Here is a 17,890-nt window from a genome sequence, read left to right on the forward strand (position 1 = left end):
TGACCTTGACCTGAGATCAAATTTTCAATATGATCTTTCAAGTTCAACCTATAGTTCATTCGACGTGTCTCGACGAGAGGACCACGGGTTAACAGTATTCGATTAGTCATTAGACGTCTTTTGACGCGTCATTCAGGGTAAATACCGAACAGTGCCGTTTTTGTGAGAATTTATGGGATGAAGCTCGATAGGTTAATCTTTGGTGATCTACTGGTATAAGTACCTTTTTACCTTTTTATCTGATTCATGCGTTGAATTGCCCTGGCATTGGCCCAGGTGTGATAATTCAGGTAGATGACATTGATAACATGAATCATGTAAACATAAAGATGATTATTCAATGTTCAAACTACCGTCCAGAACCAAATAGTGGGTGAAATACCAAAGCTTCCGGAGGGCGCGAGAACACGTAAGGTCCTGAGAGCCTACCAAGACCGTCCTCGACAGCTTAGAGGATTTGTATGGCCATTTGCATGAACGTTGGCTTATTTGCATCACGATTTACCGTCTCTGAGTCTGGACCGTGACGATTTTGAGTTTGGCTCCTGCATATAATGTGCAGAATGCGGATGGCTGAGTCGTAGCTTTTTGCGACGCGTGTTGTGCTATGTTCATGTTGCTTACGGCACCGTTAATTGCATTACGATTTACGGGGGCATTCGCAGGTAAGTGTTCACTCTCCTGTATAACTAAACGCATGTAGACGTAGATAGGCATGTTATCGCAAGTGATCCAGGTAATATGAGATAGAAGGTTATGATAGAAATTCCCTTATGTATACGATGGGGGTGTCCCGACTCCCGAGTTCAAAATCCGAATAGGTATATTATATATACCCATCTAGGTGGCATATAGCCAGAGGACAGCATGTACTTCAGACTACAGCCGATTTGTTTAAATGCCTCTTCTAATACAAGCGTCCAAGCACAGCGACCCTATGAACCTCGCCAGATAGCGGATGATCAGCAACTTTAATACGTCCTACCCACTCACTCATTGATAGCGCACTTGAGCTCGCCGATAACAGCAACAATAACCGTGTTTACATAGGGTTCCCTTAATCCTCCCCTATTTGTCTCTTAAATGTCCCTTATAAAGGAATCCTCTGTCTCCTTTACCTCGCTTCACTACAAATATGGCGCAACTAAGTCATTCTAGAAGCAGTTTGCAATCTTTGCTTACCTTTAGGGCTCTCCCAAATAGCTTCCAGACTAGACACTGAGGTAAAAGTGATAGCACATGAAAGCTCAAAGCAAGAAAAATCAGAAAACTATCTGGCATTTAACATACTTTTAACGGCTGAGCTATTATTCAAGTAGGTGTAATCACATCCACGGCAATATCAGAACACCGCACCTGTCGAATTTCTGTTGAATTTCTCCCTTGACTTTCTGCCGTTTATGCGTTAATGCCACTTAAAAATCCTCAGTCGGCGCACGTGCGCTTGTCGAGTCGGGGACCACCAGTAGGACGATTCGGAACTGCCGGCCAATCAGCATGCCGCTTTTGTGATATGGTAGTTTGAGAACCACTGGATATGGTAGCGTAGCAGCTTTTGGAAAGGCGCTACGCTACCAAATCCTCCCCTATTTGTCGCTTAAAGAGGGAATTGAAGGGCAGGATAAAAATACTTCAAAATATGAATTGTTGAATTTCAAGTATTAAATAAACCCAATTTATATTGTTTACAGCATAAACGATGCTTTGTATGCTTCTAACAACAATAGCGCCCATAGCAACGTTACACGCGATCGCTATGATGCCTAAAATTCGATCTGAAAATAGGGGAGAAATAGGGGAAGATTAAGGGAACCCTATGTAAACACGGCTAATGAAACTATCCCAGCTCCCTTTCGGCGCGGGTATCGCCCGTTTTGCACCACACTGACGCACCTTATAACTGACGCTCACCGCTGTGGTAGGCCCGGGCTTAATTGGATGGACTTCCCAGCCACGATCAGCTGAGGCCATATGGCGGTGCACAGACCTGAGGGCAGCCCGCCCATGAGCAGCGGCTCTGCCGGCCGTGCACGGCATGACGGCGTCGACAGGTACCGCTTGTTCTGCATATAGAGGGATACGGTGCTAGATTTCCCGCGCAGAGAATCGCTGGGAGGGACACTCCCTCAAGTTCCTTTTTTACTGACCATATAGGAATTTTCTTATGATTGGAAACTATTCATTAGTTGCTTAGCGGGAAGTACCGTGCCGGAAGTACGGGGGAAGCGTTGAGAAACAAGTGTGCTGGCACTGATGCATTTGTATCGGGCCAGCTATAGGCCTCAACTATGGTCCCATGATTCTGAAATCTGAGTGTAGCTGGTGACTAAGCGCTGACAGCCGGTCGCCGTGCCCCTTTGAAGAGGTCGGGAGGAGCCCCGCCCCGCGACCGGGGTCTTTCCTGGCCGGAATGGGATTGTTCAACTGTATCAGGGGTGCAGTCGGTGGTACCCATAGAGGAAGTGCTTGGGGGAAAATGTGACAGTTTTATCATTTATGCTGTTGTATAACAAGCTATGCAATCTCGTATTTTCGGCAGGGGACCAGCAGTTTCAGCTAAGGGAAAAAAAAACGTTCTCTTGGAACACCCTCGATTTGTCAGCCACACTTTTATTAGTTGTTAGTTATTCGCATACAGCGCTAGCTGGGAGGAAGTGAACTAATTGTTTGAAAAGATACCCTTAATCCCAACAAGGCTCTTACCTATATGGTGGGCGCCGCCCGAAGCTGTCGTTGGCTGTTTTTCTATTGAAGCTGTCTCTTTTTTCTTCTTTGATATTTTCAGGGGTGCTGCTGATGGTATGTAGGTATGCACAGTGGAAGTGCTTGGGGAAAAATACGACAATTTTATCATTTAGGTACGCTGTTGTATAAAAAGCAGTGCAAACTGCAATCTCGATTCTCGCAGAATCTGCAGAGGAAAGTCCTCGGCCTGTGTTCTGTAAAAAATGCACACTTTTACACACATGGGTCAGCGCCGTTGTAGGGAAGTTGAATTCACATTGTCATAAAATGAAATGTCATTTCTAGAAAGATTTGCAGTAGGCGACGATCGAGGGTAGAAGGCAGAAGCTGTTATCTACTCTTTTCTAGTTTTATATTTTGGTAATAAACCTGCCTATCATTTTCATAGGGATTTATTTTTATCATTTTAGAATATGAACAATGACACGCAGAATAGTAGGCTCATGTGATGTCCCTCATGTGATGTCCAAGGTGAACATCCGGTGAACGGCGTTGTCCACGTTCGGGACATTCCAATTTACATGGCTCATTTGCTTTATTTCCGGCGTGAGGGCTGAACAGTGGTTAGTGGATATTCCTTTCGCTATCGCTGCGATGTCTGGCCGATCTTTATATGCTCATGTGCAAATGACAAGCGACAGATCAATATTGTTGGAAACCCCAGAAAAATTGATATTGGCCATTAGAGTTGTTCTTCTCGGTGGTCATTGGTGAACGCGCCTGTTTGTAACATTGGGAGCAGTGGACTGAGGAGGGAGGACTTAAGAAAATTTCCCTGCTCGGACTTGAACTCACTGCCTTGCGCTTACGAAACTCGCAGTTTGCGCTTACGAAAAGAGACTATACAACACAATGCAGGGTTGCTGTGCCTCGGAACCCTGCAGTACACTAAAATTTCTTAATAAAGCGATTGTTATTAGCACAGAAAAAAACGTCACCGTTACCCAGCACGCCAGTCGCTACATAGCGGTGGTTTTCACCACAGTGAGAGTTGGGACGGACCCTGCAGATTATTAACGTCTGAGCGCCTGCAAGGTCGAGGCAGATCGAGCCGATCCCCCTGGGGTTCCCGCGTTCTGACGCAAAAACGGGAACACTGCATCTTCCTAGTTTCTGAGCCCCAATTATTAATCGTTATTTCCCCCGCTTTACCTTGTCCGAGCATTGTTGAAACTGGTCGCAACCGCATGTCGGTATCACCAGGGAAATGGGGGAAATGTTGCAGTTGGTTCAGTAAACCTGCTCGTGTCGAGAACCGTGTGGCACTTACGGAAGTCGACGGAATAGTGACGCATCCATCCATGTGCTGGAATTGTCAGAATGACGGGAGACAGTGGGAGACAATCGGAAACGGACTGCCACCCTCGTATTCCAATATATTTTAATGCATCTTCATGCGTTATATGGTGCACCATGCTAGCTAGTAATTGCAAATGTCCAGGTGAATCCCAAGGCATTAGTCATAAGTATAAGTACCCTTATACGGTAATACGATCGAAACAAGCTTGTTTTAGCACTCCACTGTTCATACGCTGTCGCAAGTTGCAACCTTGGCTGCAAAGTACTCATGGGCCTCAATGTGCTCATGGGGTACGATGAGTCATATGGAGGGGAAGATTCGGTCGACTAATACGGGAATACGTTTTGCAGCTGATTTTGTTCTGATAGCTTTTCGCCCCGGGAATAATGGGTTAAACATGCATTTTTCTCTCTTGCTGTCCCTCTCTTGCTGTTCTAAAAAGTGGAAACGGATTATATGTTAGTAAAGTACGATCCATGCACCTACATTCCGATTTTTAAAAGAATCGGTTAAAAATGTAGGAGTAATTCAAATTTAAGTGAAGTCACGACGCACATATTTTTAGAGCTTGTACGGGAATGCATCATTCGATTCGTCGTGAAAACTGCATCAAAAACATTCAAAAAGACAACTTTTTGGGTTTTAACAATCAACGTCGATATTTGACCTCACCTGACCTGACCTTGACACGACTTCGAACTGGACAAATATGGTCCATATCACACCAGGAAATACGGTTTGTGTCAAAAGATCAGGCTTGAATTAATGGCTAGTTGTGCCAAATGTCAGCTCTATTGCCTGCGTGTTACGAGCAATCACAAAAAAAAAACGCGTGGGTGTCGCCCCCATACGTTTTTCAGCCTCCCCTCGGCCGGTTAGGGTTAGAAATTAGAAAATAAAGTATTACAGCCCCCATGCGAGGTAGGTAAATGTTGCCGTGCTCGTACAAACGCGACACAATTTCTCCCAGTGATTTCTCTGACTAAGAGAGCGTCCCTGCAGTGGGCGGCTCGGTATCCGCCGAACTGACACCAGGGTCCAGGACCTCCCAGTACCGAGTCAGCCGACCTCCCTGCCCTGCCGGCCGCCTCCCGATCGGGATGTCCCGTGAGTGCCCGCCGGCGGCCGCCCCGTCGCTGTCATCCCCCGGGCCCCTCCCAGCCGTCCCTCGCTGCCCTGCAGGGTAAGTCCGACGAAGCGCCGCCGCTGCGGCCCGGCCCCGACGCGACCCGGCCGTCCCGACCTCGCGCCGCTCGGTGGCGCTCGGGGCCGGTGCCGCGCGCCGGGATTCCCAGCCGAGTCTGTATAGGCGCGCGCCGCGCCTCGGACGGCTCAGTACGCACTCTGGCGAGCTGTTGTGAGGACTGCCGACGCTCCGGTGCAAGACGTGAAGTCTACGCTTGTGTTCACGATACCAACCGGGTCAGCCGGTAACGGACTCGGTCAGCTGAACAACCAGTGTTTTGTAGTCATGTCTAGGCGAGTGAGTGTAAACGGAAGAGGAGCGGTGCACGCGGTGGCTGACTGCGCCCCGCCACCCTCCCGCGGCACGGCCTTCTTCTCGGCACGCTCTCGGCACCTACCCGTCAAGACGTGCGAGTCGCCAGCGTCGCTGGACCAGATTCTGGACAGCGGGTTCATCTCGGGTCACCTGTCGCCGACCACTCCGCCTCCGGCCGGCTACCGGTACCCCAAGGAGGCGACGGCGCGTCCCAGTGACGCCGGGGAGGAGGCCAGCCGCCTGAGCGAGGAGCTGAGCGGCCTGCAGCTGGAGGAGGGCCGTCTGGACGCCGCCGACCGGGCACTCTGGGAGGAGCGCTACATCACCGCCCTGGAGGAGGCCTTCCGAGGCGACGAGGACGGAGACACGTGAGTAATACTACATTGGAAGGGTTGATTGGGTGATATCAAATGGGCGTGGGGCACTGTTACAAATCGTAGTGTTCCCAAACGGTATCATGTGTTAACCGTTTAAAAAGAGTTAGCTGATAATTGATGTGTTTAAACCCTGCTAGTGAGAAATGTATGTTAGGAACCCGTTTTTAGGAAGCTTCATTTGAAGTGTAACGTTTCCTCTTAAATCTTATTATATACCTAACCAGCTTTTCTAGTCGTTGCATAAGGTCAATCGCCTTTGTGCTTGTAACTTTAGATTGTCAGGCGGTGACCACTGGCCACGTTAGAATTATTGAGCCGCCTCGCAGCGAGCGAGCCTGATTTCCATACTGTTTAGCTTGATGTTACAGCTGGCGCACCAGCTGTCTCATTACGTAGGCTTTAGCCCATGTTTATGGGCCCTCCTGGTGTTAATGTGCATGTCGTCTGCCGGTTCCAGAAGCGTCGATCGGAAATTCTAAAACGTCTAATTGAAACGCATTCCTTCGTGAGTCACATGTGGGTTGTTGGAAATTTTGTCTTTCCCTTCGCCGGTTGCGGGCTATTCCGGGTAATTCTGGTCGGTTCCCTCGCCCGGTACCATCACCTGGCCAGTCGCGTACGAGCCCTACAATCTACATGCAAAACTGTTGAGGCATCCTCCTTACCGGGCACGAAGACCGTTTTACCCGGTGGCGGAGCTGCTGGCCGGAAAGCGGCCGCCGATGGCCGCTCCCTCCTGGAACGGCCGGCCGGCCGGCGGGGCTGTGTGTCGGAGCGGCCGCTCATGGCCCGCCGGCCGAGGAAAGACGGGCGCCGCCGCGGCAGCTCGCAGGTGCGCTGGGATTCCCGGCTGTAACCGGCGTGCAGCGCCCGCCTCCCGCGGAAATCCCGCGCCATTCTCGCGCGGACCGGGCGCGGGTCAAGGCCGGCCCGGTCACCGGCGCCGGCGGCTGCCGTGTCGCCACAGGAAAATGCCGCCTGAATGAGGTCGTCCAGTCGGTTGGGAAAGCCAAAAACAAACAGGACACCGCGCTGTGGTGGCGCAGCGCGGCGCGATAAGGGTGCCGTGCGCTGCGTGGCGAGGGGAGGGCATTCAGGTGGCCTGGCGCTCCTGCGCTCGGTCAATATGCCCGCTCTGCCGGCGGCGCTCGCTGCAGCCGACCCCATCCACTCGGGGTCGAAGAGCACCGTTCTGGAGGCTCTCTCTGTGCGGGATTTCCGTGCACCGCGACTGGCAGCAGCACTCCGCAGCGCCCAACATCAAGGCGCCACCGCGGCCACAGGAAAGCCCGCCTGTCTGACATGGGCGCCCACCTGATCGGTGACGGCTGACGCCGCTCACGACAAACTCACGACACGGCTTGTCGGGTCATCGCGGACGGAAAGACACGGGACGAGCCACGGCACGGTCCGATCTCAGTCGCCGCCCATGCATTCTGACGCCTCACCCCGTGAACCCTCCTCGCTGTCTAAGCAGTCGAGTAGGGCGCTGACGACCCTCCTCGCTGTCTAAGCAGTCGAGTGGGGCGCTGACCGTGCCCCTCTGTCCACAGGCACCTTCACCTGGCCATCATCTACGGCTACGAGCGAGTGGCCGACTGCCTGGTGCGCCTGGTGCCGCACCCCGACTTCCTGAACCTGAGGAACAGTTACATGCAGGTACGGACATAGCAGCGCGCTGAAAGGCCGCCGCGGTTTTCCCGAGGTCACGATAGCTGACGAGATATGAATGCCCGCGCGGAGTGCTGCGCCCTGCTGACGTTTCTGGGTTTCGTATTGTAACGGTATATACGGCATATTTGTGTGGATTTTAATCCATTGATCTTTTTTAGGGATGTCCATTCTGCTATCTATGAACCGGTTGTGATTTGTAGGATAGCGTCATCAGCCAATATGAATTTTTGCGCATTTCATCAGAGCTTTATCAATGGAAAATCCATTAGTTTTGCTGTGTGGTTATCCGTTATAACCGTATGGTTTTGGCGCCGACAGTCATATTCGTGGTTTCCTTATCCACCTATCACAAGGGTCATTGATCCGCAGCTCTGGTCATGCTGAAATACCATAGTGGTTTTGTTGTCAAATAACCGTTCTGCAATGCTTGGACTGGACCGTAACACCGGTCTTGAGACGAATAACTTGTCTGGCCAATGGGCATGTCCCGCAGTATTTACGTATGCCTACACCTGCATTTGTTGGAGTCACGCAGACATAACGAGGCATCGTTAACATTTGCGTATGCGGCACCCATTGGCGGCTGTTTGGTCTCGTTGCGAGGGGCGATGGAGCGTCTCGTTAGTGGCGCGGCCGGCTGTGCCGGCGGCAGGGAGTTCCCGTGGCAGGAGAGAGGCAGACAGGGGAAGCCCGCGCTCGTTAGACGCTCGAATGGGCACACCAAATGCAAAGTTCATGGCTATAGCCAACACGCAACGGCAACACTGAAGAAAGTCAGGATGGCTGTCCGATTCAGGCCGTCGGCACCATGGCATTTTTGACGAGTAACGCTCCCCGACCGGCCGGTGGCGTCTTCAGTCACGCGAACTCGAGCTGCACCGTTGCGCTGTTGGAAAACTCGGTCGCTTTTAATTTAGCTATCTATTTAATTTGGCAGTACCGTTAGAAGTTGCGGTGAGGTCCATGGAACTTCCGCGACCACTCAATCCGTTTTTATGCCTCCTCTTTCACTCCTCCGGCGTATTGTACTCTCCAAAGTCACTCCACCATAAGTTGATGTCGTCATGGCCGTGCTACCCCCGGAGTTGTTTTCCGGCCCGACCCCTGACCACAGCTCCCTCGCTCCCCAGACGCCGCTGCACCTGGCGGCGCTGACGGGCCAGGCGGCTCTGTGTCGTCACCTGCTGGTGGCCGGCGCTGACGCCAGTCTCCGGGACCGGCACGGCAACACGCCTCTGCACGTGGCGTGCGCGCGCGGCGACCTGCTGGCCGCCCAGGCGCTCACCAGCACCGTGTCCAACGACGAGACGCGCGAGGCGGCGCTGCGTTACACGCTGCCGCCCTCCCTCGCGCTGCCGCCGCTGGATGAGTGGAACTACCAAGGTGAGTGTCTCCCACCGACCGGCACGGTTTGCACGCAAAACCCTTGGCGACACTCGAAAGATGTTGGCCTCTCTTTCATAAAATACGTGTATTTTATATTTTTGCGTCCTCATTAGTTGCAATGTCCCATCTCAACGCCTCACAGCACAGTTACATCAGAAAACACCAATTATTCCGCATTATTACATCATTAGAAGGTCCGAGATATAGCATATTGCACCAGCAACCACCGTCTCCAGCCAACATGACACCGATGTCTATGTAATCTGTATACAACCGCTCATAATTGCTCCTACTCCTATTACACAATCATCTCACAAGCCAATGATCGCGCAATCGGGAGTTGCTCGCTCTGAGTGTGACGCAACTGACGGCGGCCCCGGTGATGTCCGGATGTGTCAGCGGCACCGAGCTGCTGACGCACGGGCGGACGTGGCGGCTGCCCTGACACCCTCTGTTTGTCCGTGGCCGAGCCGGGAGTTCCCAGTAGCCGCGCGGCGGTGCCGGGCCGGCCGGGACCGACCCAGGCGGCGTCAGGGGCGTCTCCGGACCCACACACACTCGCCGACAATCGATGACGGTTTTCCGAGCTCGCTCTGACGAATGGGAAGTGCCGAGACCGCGGCGGCAGCCCCCAGCCCGCCGTCACAAAGCAGCGGATAAAACCGAGCACGGCTCGACAGGCGCGCGACCATGCTCTTTGTGCGGTTACGGCCCTGCTCAGGACAGTCCCGTCCTCAGCGCAGTCGGCGCGTGCTGAGACAGCAGAGCCAGTCATATGGCCAAATCAGGTTATAGCAGTCAGACTCGTGTATGATTATTGTGACATATCGCGCTAAGCTATTCTCGAAAAGCTTCTCCGCTTAGGGATATGTCTGGTGTTATGCGGCAAATCGGCTCACTGATAATATGTTAAGCATCACCAATGAGGCCTAAACATTGGAAGCTCCCTTTTAAGTCCCTGGCTATTGAAAGGCTCTCCAGGTTTTTGTTTAAAATTATCGATTTTCAACCGTCAATGATTTGTATTCACCCTAAAACATTCATATCTTGACACAATCAATTGTTTACCGATTGTATATTCCCTTTAGAGGACCTTCCTCTGAAGATGGCTCGCTCGGGTCCTCACGTGACGGTTGTGACGTAACGCCCTCGACGCTCTGTGTCGATCAATCGGGCGACACGGTACGGTATTCCCTGACAGTCCCCGGCGCGGCCCGGCCCGGCGGACGATAGCTCCTTATCGTGTACTCCCGGCCGCCGCTCGTGACTAAGAGCTCAGCGCTTTGGTGTCCATTGTGTCACTCACCGGGGTGCCGCACGTCAGCAGAAACTGACGGGGAAGGCCGCCAAAGACCCGGCCGCCCCCGGCGAAGGGGCAGGGGTCACGATGGCAGGGCAGAGGTCACGGCGGCAGGGCAGGGGTCACGCCACCCATACAGGTAGGCGAACAGCGACACTGACGAGGGGCCAGGCGGACGGGCGGGAGGAGGAAGACCCGATCAGGAAAGTTGCGAAGTTATTGGTTGGCGTAGTGGTCAATGGCAAGAAAATAGCGCTATTCCCACTGCTTATTGAAAGCGCGAACAATGCAAGACGTCGAAATAACGGAGGGTTGCAGCTGACATTTAGTGAGCTAATTTAAGACCAACTTTGAGTTAAAGTAACTTCAAACCCTCCAACCTACCGCTTACTGAAGCGCATTATTAAAAATTGATTTACAGTCCCCGACCCATGTTCTGACGGTTTAATAATAAATAAATCTTGAGCAGGTGATCTCCCACCCATTTTATGGCCGTTTGACGCACTGAAGCGACGAAGGCCTGTTCGGGATAGGGAACCCCCGGGACCAGCCTACCTGTAATATACATACCTCCCGTCGTGCCCTTGATAATGATAACGTCTCCCGTGCCTTGGCCCGTCAATCCTGCCCGAGGTTCTTCCCTGGAGGTGCCCGTTTACATAACACCACCAATCACGCCATAGCCTGTTTGGCAGGGAACGGAGCCCGCATGGCTCAGTGCGTTCGCATCAGCATTGAATTGTAAATTCAAGAGACTCGGCATCACGTTTGACCTATAAACATGTGATTGTTTCCGAAAGCGGGTCCATGTGGCCTCGCTATCGTATTCTCGATGACACGTCAGAATGGTTCCCCACACTCGCTCAGATTCCCCCACCGCGTCCCCGCAGCTCCCACCGCATACCCTCCTCCCCACCTCGCCCCGCTCCTCCCCCTTCCGGCCACCGGAGCAGATCGTCGGCTGCAGGCCGTCTCTCTGCCCCAATACGTCCTCTGTTGGACCGGAAATGCCGCGGCACCGTATTTTTAACGGGTCTTTCCGTCCGGTGACTGCCAAAAACGCCAGATCTGGCGCTGTCCCTCTCGAAATAGGGCGTCGCTCTGCTGGCCGGTCCGAGCCTGTCCGCTGATTCAGCCTCGCGTCCCGTGCGTCGCACGTTCTGGGGATGTGTGGGGCCCCACCGTCCGACCCCGGCTCCGCAGTGCCGTCCCTGATTCACCCCGCATGGGCGGAAGGACTCCCCCGTTGCGCTGACATTTCAGGGATGTGGGGTGTTTTTAGCTGTCACTTTTGTGTGAGGCACAGCTCATGCTTCCGAGTGGTAGGTCTCTGGTGCTAGACCAGAGACCTAGTCATAGCCAATGGTTGACAACTTCAGTCTGAACAAACCAGCCGGTGTGTGAAGTTGTTTGATCTGTAATACAGATTTCACTGCAAAGGGAGATCCCCACAAGTTTCAATTGAAACATTGCGTGATGTGCCATGTTTCACCTGAACCATCATGTCCAGTTGTGATAAAGGCTCAGATGACTACAAACTGCGCATCGTTAGAGTTCTAGAACGTTCAAAGACGGAGAAACATGATGCCTTTTATCAGCAATGTACACAATGTTTATCCATTTGAGATGCACCGCCCTGTTGCATTGGGTCTACGATAACATTACCCGTCGGACCTTCCGGCGATGTCACCCAGTCGCTGACGGGGTGTTTCGTGACGCGGCGTGTGTCTGGGACGGCGGGGCCGCTCCCACGCTATAGTGTCGGGCCGCCCCGCCGCGCCGACACCGCCGTCCCGTCAGTCGATGTCGACAAATAGCCGTAAAAACCCGCCCGAGCCGGGCAGTTCGCGGTCTCCCACCATCAGGGCCGCTTTGACACGGCGCCGGCCGCCGCCTCTCCGAGTCGGCCGCCGACATCAGCGGCCGGGAAGTACGCCGGTTTCCCCTGCGGCGCGGCGCGGAGCTGCGGCAGCCCTTCGCTCGGCTCGGGACGTTCCACGGCCGACAGCGGAGCCGCCGGCGGCCGGAGACCGAGCCGTGGACTCCCGCGGCGCCAGAGAACCATCTGGGAACAATGCGCCGGCGAAACGGCCGCATGTAAAACAGGGTCGGTGACCTGCTGCGCTTCCCGAGCGCCCCGACCAGTGTCGGAGGATGTGCTGTCATCCATCGCCAGTCCACCCCGGGTCACACGAGTTCAATATTCCGCCAGCTGAATTTGAAAGCGCATAGTTCAGCGTGCAAGGCGGCGCTACAAAAAACACCCAGTCGCCGAATGTTCTGTGACACGGGTCTGTTACATCAGACCTCGGCACATCTTTTCATCCGCCATCTGCCATCCTTGCACAAAGAAAAACACGCGCCATCACGGCGAAAGTTCAGCTGGCGCGTCACGTTTGGCCGCCCCCGCGTCACGTCTCGCCGCCCGCGCCGCAGACAGATGCGGCGATCGCGCGCCGCATCTTGACTCCGGCAACGGGGTGGCCGGCCGGCCAGTCACGCCGCCAAGCACGGTTATGCATCGCGGAAATTCCCGCTGCTGTGCAACCGGGAGGCCGCTCCGACACGCCGCCGAGACGGTCACGGAGATGGTCACGGAGATGATCGCGTCACGGATATGTCACGGAGACCATTACTGACCTGCTGTCGGTCGTCACGGACAGGCGAGAGAGATCGGAGGAAATCTAACAAACCCATCAGTGTCCGATGTCGAAAGAGAGAACAAGCGGGGTTTCCTCTCGGTCAGAGAGGCTACCGGAGACCCGGGGATGGGTCACCGATCCGCCTATCCACCGGAGAAGGGATCTAGTCGGGCGGGTTTCCCAGCACGGCCGGGGTTGTCCCAGACACTCCCCGTCCGCGGGACAGCCTCTGCGGCGGCCGAGCTCTCCGCGCGGAATACACAGCAGCCTTGGCCGGAATATAGCGCCCAGATAGTGGCGGCCTTCGCCCGGCCGGCCTCGGATCTACATGCCCTCAGGGTGATATGTGACACCAAATTACTGACCTCGCTGGCCCACAGCCAGCAAACTATCAACATACAGCGCACGAGCGCCGTCCTCAGGCGCAGTACACGTCCCCCGTGACCCGCCGTCGCCCTCGCCACGCCGCTGACCGCTCTCTCCTCTGTCCACAGGTCTGAGCTGCCTGCATCTCGCCGTGCTCACTGGCGACCGTCGCCTGGTGGCGCACCTGGTCTCCCATGGCGCCAACGTCGCCTGCATGGAGGGCAAGAGCGGCCGGACGCCCCTCCACCTGGCCGTCGAGGCGGGCAACATCGTCATGCTCGAGTTCCTGGCCACGATGTGCAAGGCTGATGTGCGCGCCACCACGTACGGCGGTCTGAGTGGTTACCAGCTGGCGCTGCTGAACGCCCGGCTCGATGTGGCCGAGGTGCTGGAGTCGCTCGGAGCGGCGCCTGACGCCCTGCCAGAGTCGGATATGGAGCTCTCCGACTCCGAGCCCGAGGTAGGCAGCACGGGGAGCGGCGGGGTGGGGGAGAAGGGAAACGGCTGTCCTGAGTTTTCAGCTCCATCTAGACTGTCTGGCTTTCACCGTTATCGATGCATCGAACAATTTTATATTATTTTTCTCTCTGCAACACACCTGGTGATAGTTGTTCAGTACCTGGATCTTAAAATTGTCGATAATCCACTTGAGTCTGTTCTCCGCCAATTTTGTCTTCGTGGTGCGAGCCTAACGGGTTTTCTTCCATCTTTGCAGATGCTGCTGAAAGCTGACCTCAGCGACGTCCGGATAGGAGGCCTGCCACTGGTGGCGGCTCAGTGAGCGCTACCCTTGGCGAGGGCAAGATTCACCGTCGCCGGGCGTCACTGACCGTCACCAGACGTCATCGGTACATCACCAGACCGTCATCAGACGTCATCGACCGTCACCAGACGTCATCGGTACGCCACCGACCGTCAGCAGGCGTCAGTACACCATCGGCGCGGGCCTTACCACCAGCTGGCGCCACCAGCCACCCGCTCCGCCTCTGCCGTCCGTCCATTCGTCACAGAGCTCGCCGAGCTAACTCGCCGGGCCGAAGCTGCCGAGTGAGGCACCAAGGAGAGTCCTGCACGTGCCGTCGGCCAGTGACCGGTCTCCGCCGACGCGTCGGACAAGCCCACTGCGGATTCAGGCCAGCGGTGACGTCACCAGCGATGATGCACGGCGCCGACCGCAAACAAATGCGGATTATGCGGTTTCACCGCATTAGAGTCGCTGGTTTTCTCTGGAGAATGAACTCAGCATTAGAAAGGAACACCAAACAATCGCATTGCCATCACGGCATGTGAATGTTAGAGGACACTGGTTGTTTTGGATACTGTGGTCGGCATGTGAATGTTAGAGGACACTGGTTGTTTTGGATACTGTGGTTTCGTCGTCTGTTTGTAAACTGTAGCTACATTACGCTACCTTTAGCTTACCAACTTGTTATGTAGAATGTGCACATGGTTATCCAAGCGATATATAATGTGTGTATATAATGGTCGGAGGTTTGAGATGGACGAACGTTTATATGTGTGTCTGCTATCGCTGGGGTTTGCCATCTCAGGCCGATTTCGATCTCATTCTGAGCGGTTTGTAGCGTGTGTCGTTGTAGTATTCATTTATCACTCTCATCGTGTATTATATTCATAGTCATCATCATCTACATATATTGTGATTTCATCTTTGTCATGTTCTAAATGACAGCAAAAACTTGCGAGTAATCTATTCGCTTGCTCGCTGTTTTGATAGTGATTGTTTCTTGTAATGTATGCCACATATAATTTTAATTATTCAAGTATATGTCAATTATTTACTGCGTAATATATTTGATCGTATTGCTATAAGCGTTTTGTTTTCGATAACTGTGGGATAAGTGTGGGCCACCCACATGCGGCTTCAAATTCACTGGGGGGAAAAAAAATTGAGGGCTGCGTTTGAAAGTAAAAGAGGTGTGGCTGTGCAATGCGTCGGCCGTCGAAATAGGCAAAAAAAAAAAAAAATTCAACGGAGGGTAAGAAGTGGAACAGGACAGCGATATGAGTCATGATAAGGCTGGAAGGCCAAAGAAGTGCGACGGTCAACCAGTTACTAGTGACAGAACCATGCAAGGCCGACATAGTTACGAGTACTTGTTATTCCGTGCATGATTGTCTCCATGCCGTATTCATCTTGCCCGTCCAATCGTTCCCATCTAATGCCATCCGCCGACACCGCTAAGGTCGAGAGGCCGTGACAGTACAGATAGTCACATGATCTTAAACACACACACAAATCTTGAGGCGCGGCCGGTCGCGGCTCATCCCGTCCCAGTCGCCTGTCGGTGTTAGTCCGGGGAGGTCATGGTCGCGCGCCCGTCTCCGCTGCTGGCCGCCGCCGCCGTTCTGGCGGTGCTCGGCGCCGCTGCTGCCGTGGTAGTGGCGCGGCGGCGACAGCGACGCTCCTGGACACCCATTGGCACCGTCGGGGCGCTCACCCTGTACCCGCTGAAGTCTGGCGCCGGCCAGCCGCTGCAGCGGGGCCGGGTCACCCTGCTAGGTCTGCAGACAGCGGACGGCGCCCTCGACCGCAGCCTGGCCGTGGTGTGTGGTGGCAAGGTGATGGACGCTGGCACGCGCCGACGTCTGGTGCTCATCTCAGCGGAGATATGTGCTGGCGAGGTGACGCTGTCGGCGCCAGAGGTTAAGTCGCTGACCGTGCCGCTGCCGAAGGAGGGTGAGGCGACCATGATGGAAGTCGACCTGAATGGCCACCCCGACTCGGGTGCCGACCTCGGCCCCGAGGCCGCGCAGTGGCTCCAGGAGTTCTTCGCCGACGGCAAATCCTACTCGCTGATGTACTTCCTACCCGGAGCGGTCACCCCGCGACGCACCTCTCAGCTTCCCCGGCCGTACGTCCACCTCGCCGACCCCGAGGACGCCGTCACATACAACTTCGTCACGCCCCTGTCGGTGATCTGCGACGCCTCCATCGACGAGCTCAACCGGCGCCTGGCCAGTCCGGTCACCGTCCACCAGTTCCGACACAACATCGTCGTCGGCGGCGCGGCGCCGTTCGATGACGACGACTGGCGTCTGGTGCGTGTGGGCGGCGCGCAGCTGCGCCGGGTGAAGCCCGTGCACCGCTGCGGCATCACGCTGGTCGACCCGAGCACCGGCGAGCGCAGTGACGCCATGGAGCCGCTGCGCACACTGAGGACGTTCCGGCTGGCGCGCACTGCCGAGGAGCGGCGTCTGTACAAGGAGGCGCCGCTGCTGGGCAGCGCGCTGGCCGTGGACCAGGAGGGCGAGGTGGCCGTGGGCGACACGGTGTATGTCACCAGGGACTGAGGGCCGCCCTGAGGCACAGATCATATGTCATACGTCATCAGGTGTATGCCATCAGGAACTGAGGGATTGACAGGACACAGTGAACTTTACCTAGGGAACAGGGCTAAAGGGCGGCGTAGGACGAGGTAACGAGGGACTCTCTTCGAGGGACGAGGTTAGGATAGGAGTCTTGTCTTGGGTTTAGAGCGAAAGGACATAACTAAAACATTAAATAAAAGAGCATATACTGGCCCGCAATTAAGGACGATGACGAAATGAAAGTATAAAACTCAAATCAGATACAAGTGACAAACAGATGATGGCAGGTCAGATGACCAATGTTAAATGCCCAAAACCGACCTGTTAGGAAGGCCCGAGCGGTCAGACCCAACCCAAAGGCCGAAGCATGCTCCCAAAGCACGCTGCATGACCAGAACAACATCCATCAACGAACATGCCTAGCAGTCCAGTCCATTGACAACAGGAACTTAATCTTAGGAAGACTAGTTTAACAACGTGTAACTGAATAATGAACATGACGAATCGCCTCCCGACCTCCTAATACAAGATCCTTTTTACATGTTTTTGATACTACTAGGATGCGGCTTACACAATCACAGGCACTACGAAGGCGTAGGAGAATCTAGCATTATGCAATTCATTGCTTATTTACCGATTACATTTATCGATTTCATCAAGCGTTCGCGACGCCATAATCGCGTCCGATCCGCAGCACGCTGAAGTGGGTTTTAATTGGTATTGCCCCGCGCTACAAGTGGACATAGGCTATCGCAATCACGCTCAAATTTGAAGGTTGGCCCTCGGGAGCAGGTCGCGTCTACAGAGCACCTCTCGTCCTGCACAAAAGACCCGTCAGACTGTCCGAAGGTCAGCACTCCGCAGTGGACAGCTCAGGGGTCGTTGGCCACTGGGTCTGTGCTAACACACTCTTAAAAAGCAGTCCTCGAAGCGAACAAACAAGAGCTATACAGTCCGTCCTTTTTTAGCCTACCTTGTACTGCCGGCTGATAGCCCACCAACCTACAAACAAAACCAAAGTCCCTCCGATCCAGTTTAAACCGCTTTGACCAGGCACACACTGACTATCCCGATACAGCCAGACCGAGGGCACCAAATGACCTTCACACACCGCGCCCACTCAGAGTAAAATATACCAGAATCAATAAACGGAGAGCGTGACCGGCCGGACTAGGGGGCGTCGTGGGACCAATAAATATACGGACAGGCCGCAGCGCATGGCGAGCAGGGGCTCTAACGTTTACACGGCTATGTCGCTTCGTCAGGCCC

General features: G+C 54.3%; 2 protein-coding genes across 2 annotated transcripts; both read left to right on the forward strand.

Moving 5' to 3' along the window:
* Nucleotides 1-4,819: 4,819 nt before the first annotated feature.
* Nucleotides 4,820-15,116, forward strand: LOC122369972 (NF-kappa-B inhibitor cactus-like). Its single transcript, XM_043345172.1, has 5 exons — nt 4,820-5,914; nt 7,477-7,582; nt 8,728-8,980; nt 13,420-13,751; nt 14,007-15,116. The coding sequence occupies exons 1-5, from the start codon at nt 5,517-5,519 to the stop codon at nt 14,070-14,072; spliced, it is 1,155 nt and encodes a 384-aa protein (XP_043201107.1). The 5' UTR covers nt 4,820-5,516; the 3' UTR covers nt 14,073-15,116.
* Nucleotides 15,117-15,576: 460 nt separating this feature from the next.
* On the forward strand, nt 15,577-17,160 carry LOC122369973 (mitochondrial amidoxime-reducing component 1-like). Its single transcript, XM_043345173.1, has one exon. It carries the CDS (start codon nt 15,617-15,619, stop codon nt 16,601-16,603), a length of 987 nt encoding a protein of 328 aa, XP_043201108.1. The 5' UTR covers nt 15,577-15,616; the 3' UTR covers nt 16,604-17,160.
* Nucleotides 17,161-17,890: the final 730 nt, after the last annotated feature.

Source organism: Amphibalanus amphitrite, unplaced genomic scaffold (assembly GCF_019059575.1).
Source record: "Amphibalanus amphitrite isolate SeventyFive unplaced genomic scaffold, NRLGWU_Aamphi_draft 001087F_arrow, whole genome shotgun sequence".
NCBI lineage: Eukaryota > Metazoa > Arthropoda > Thecostraca > Balanomorpha > Balanidae > Amphibalanus > Amphibalanus amphitrite.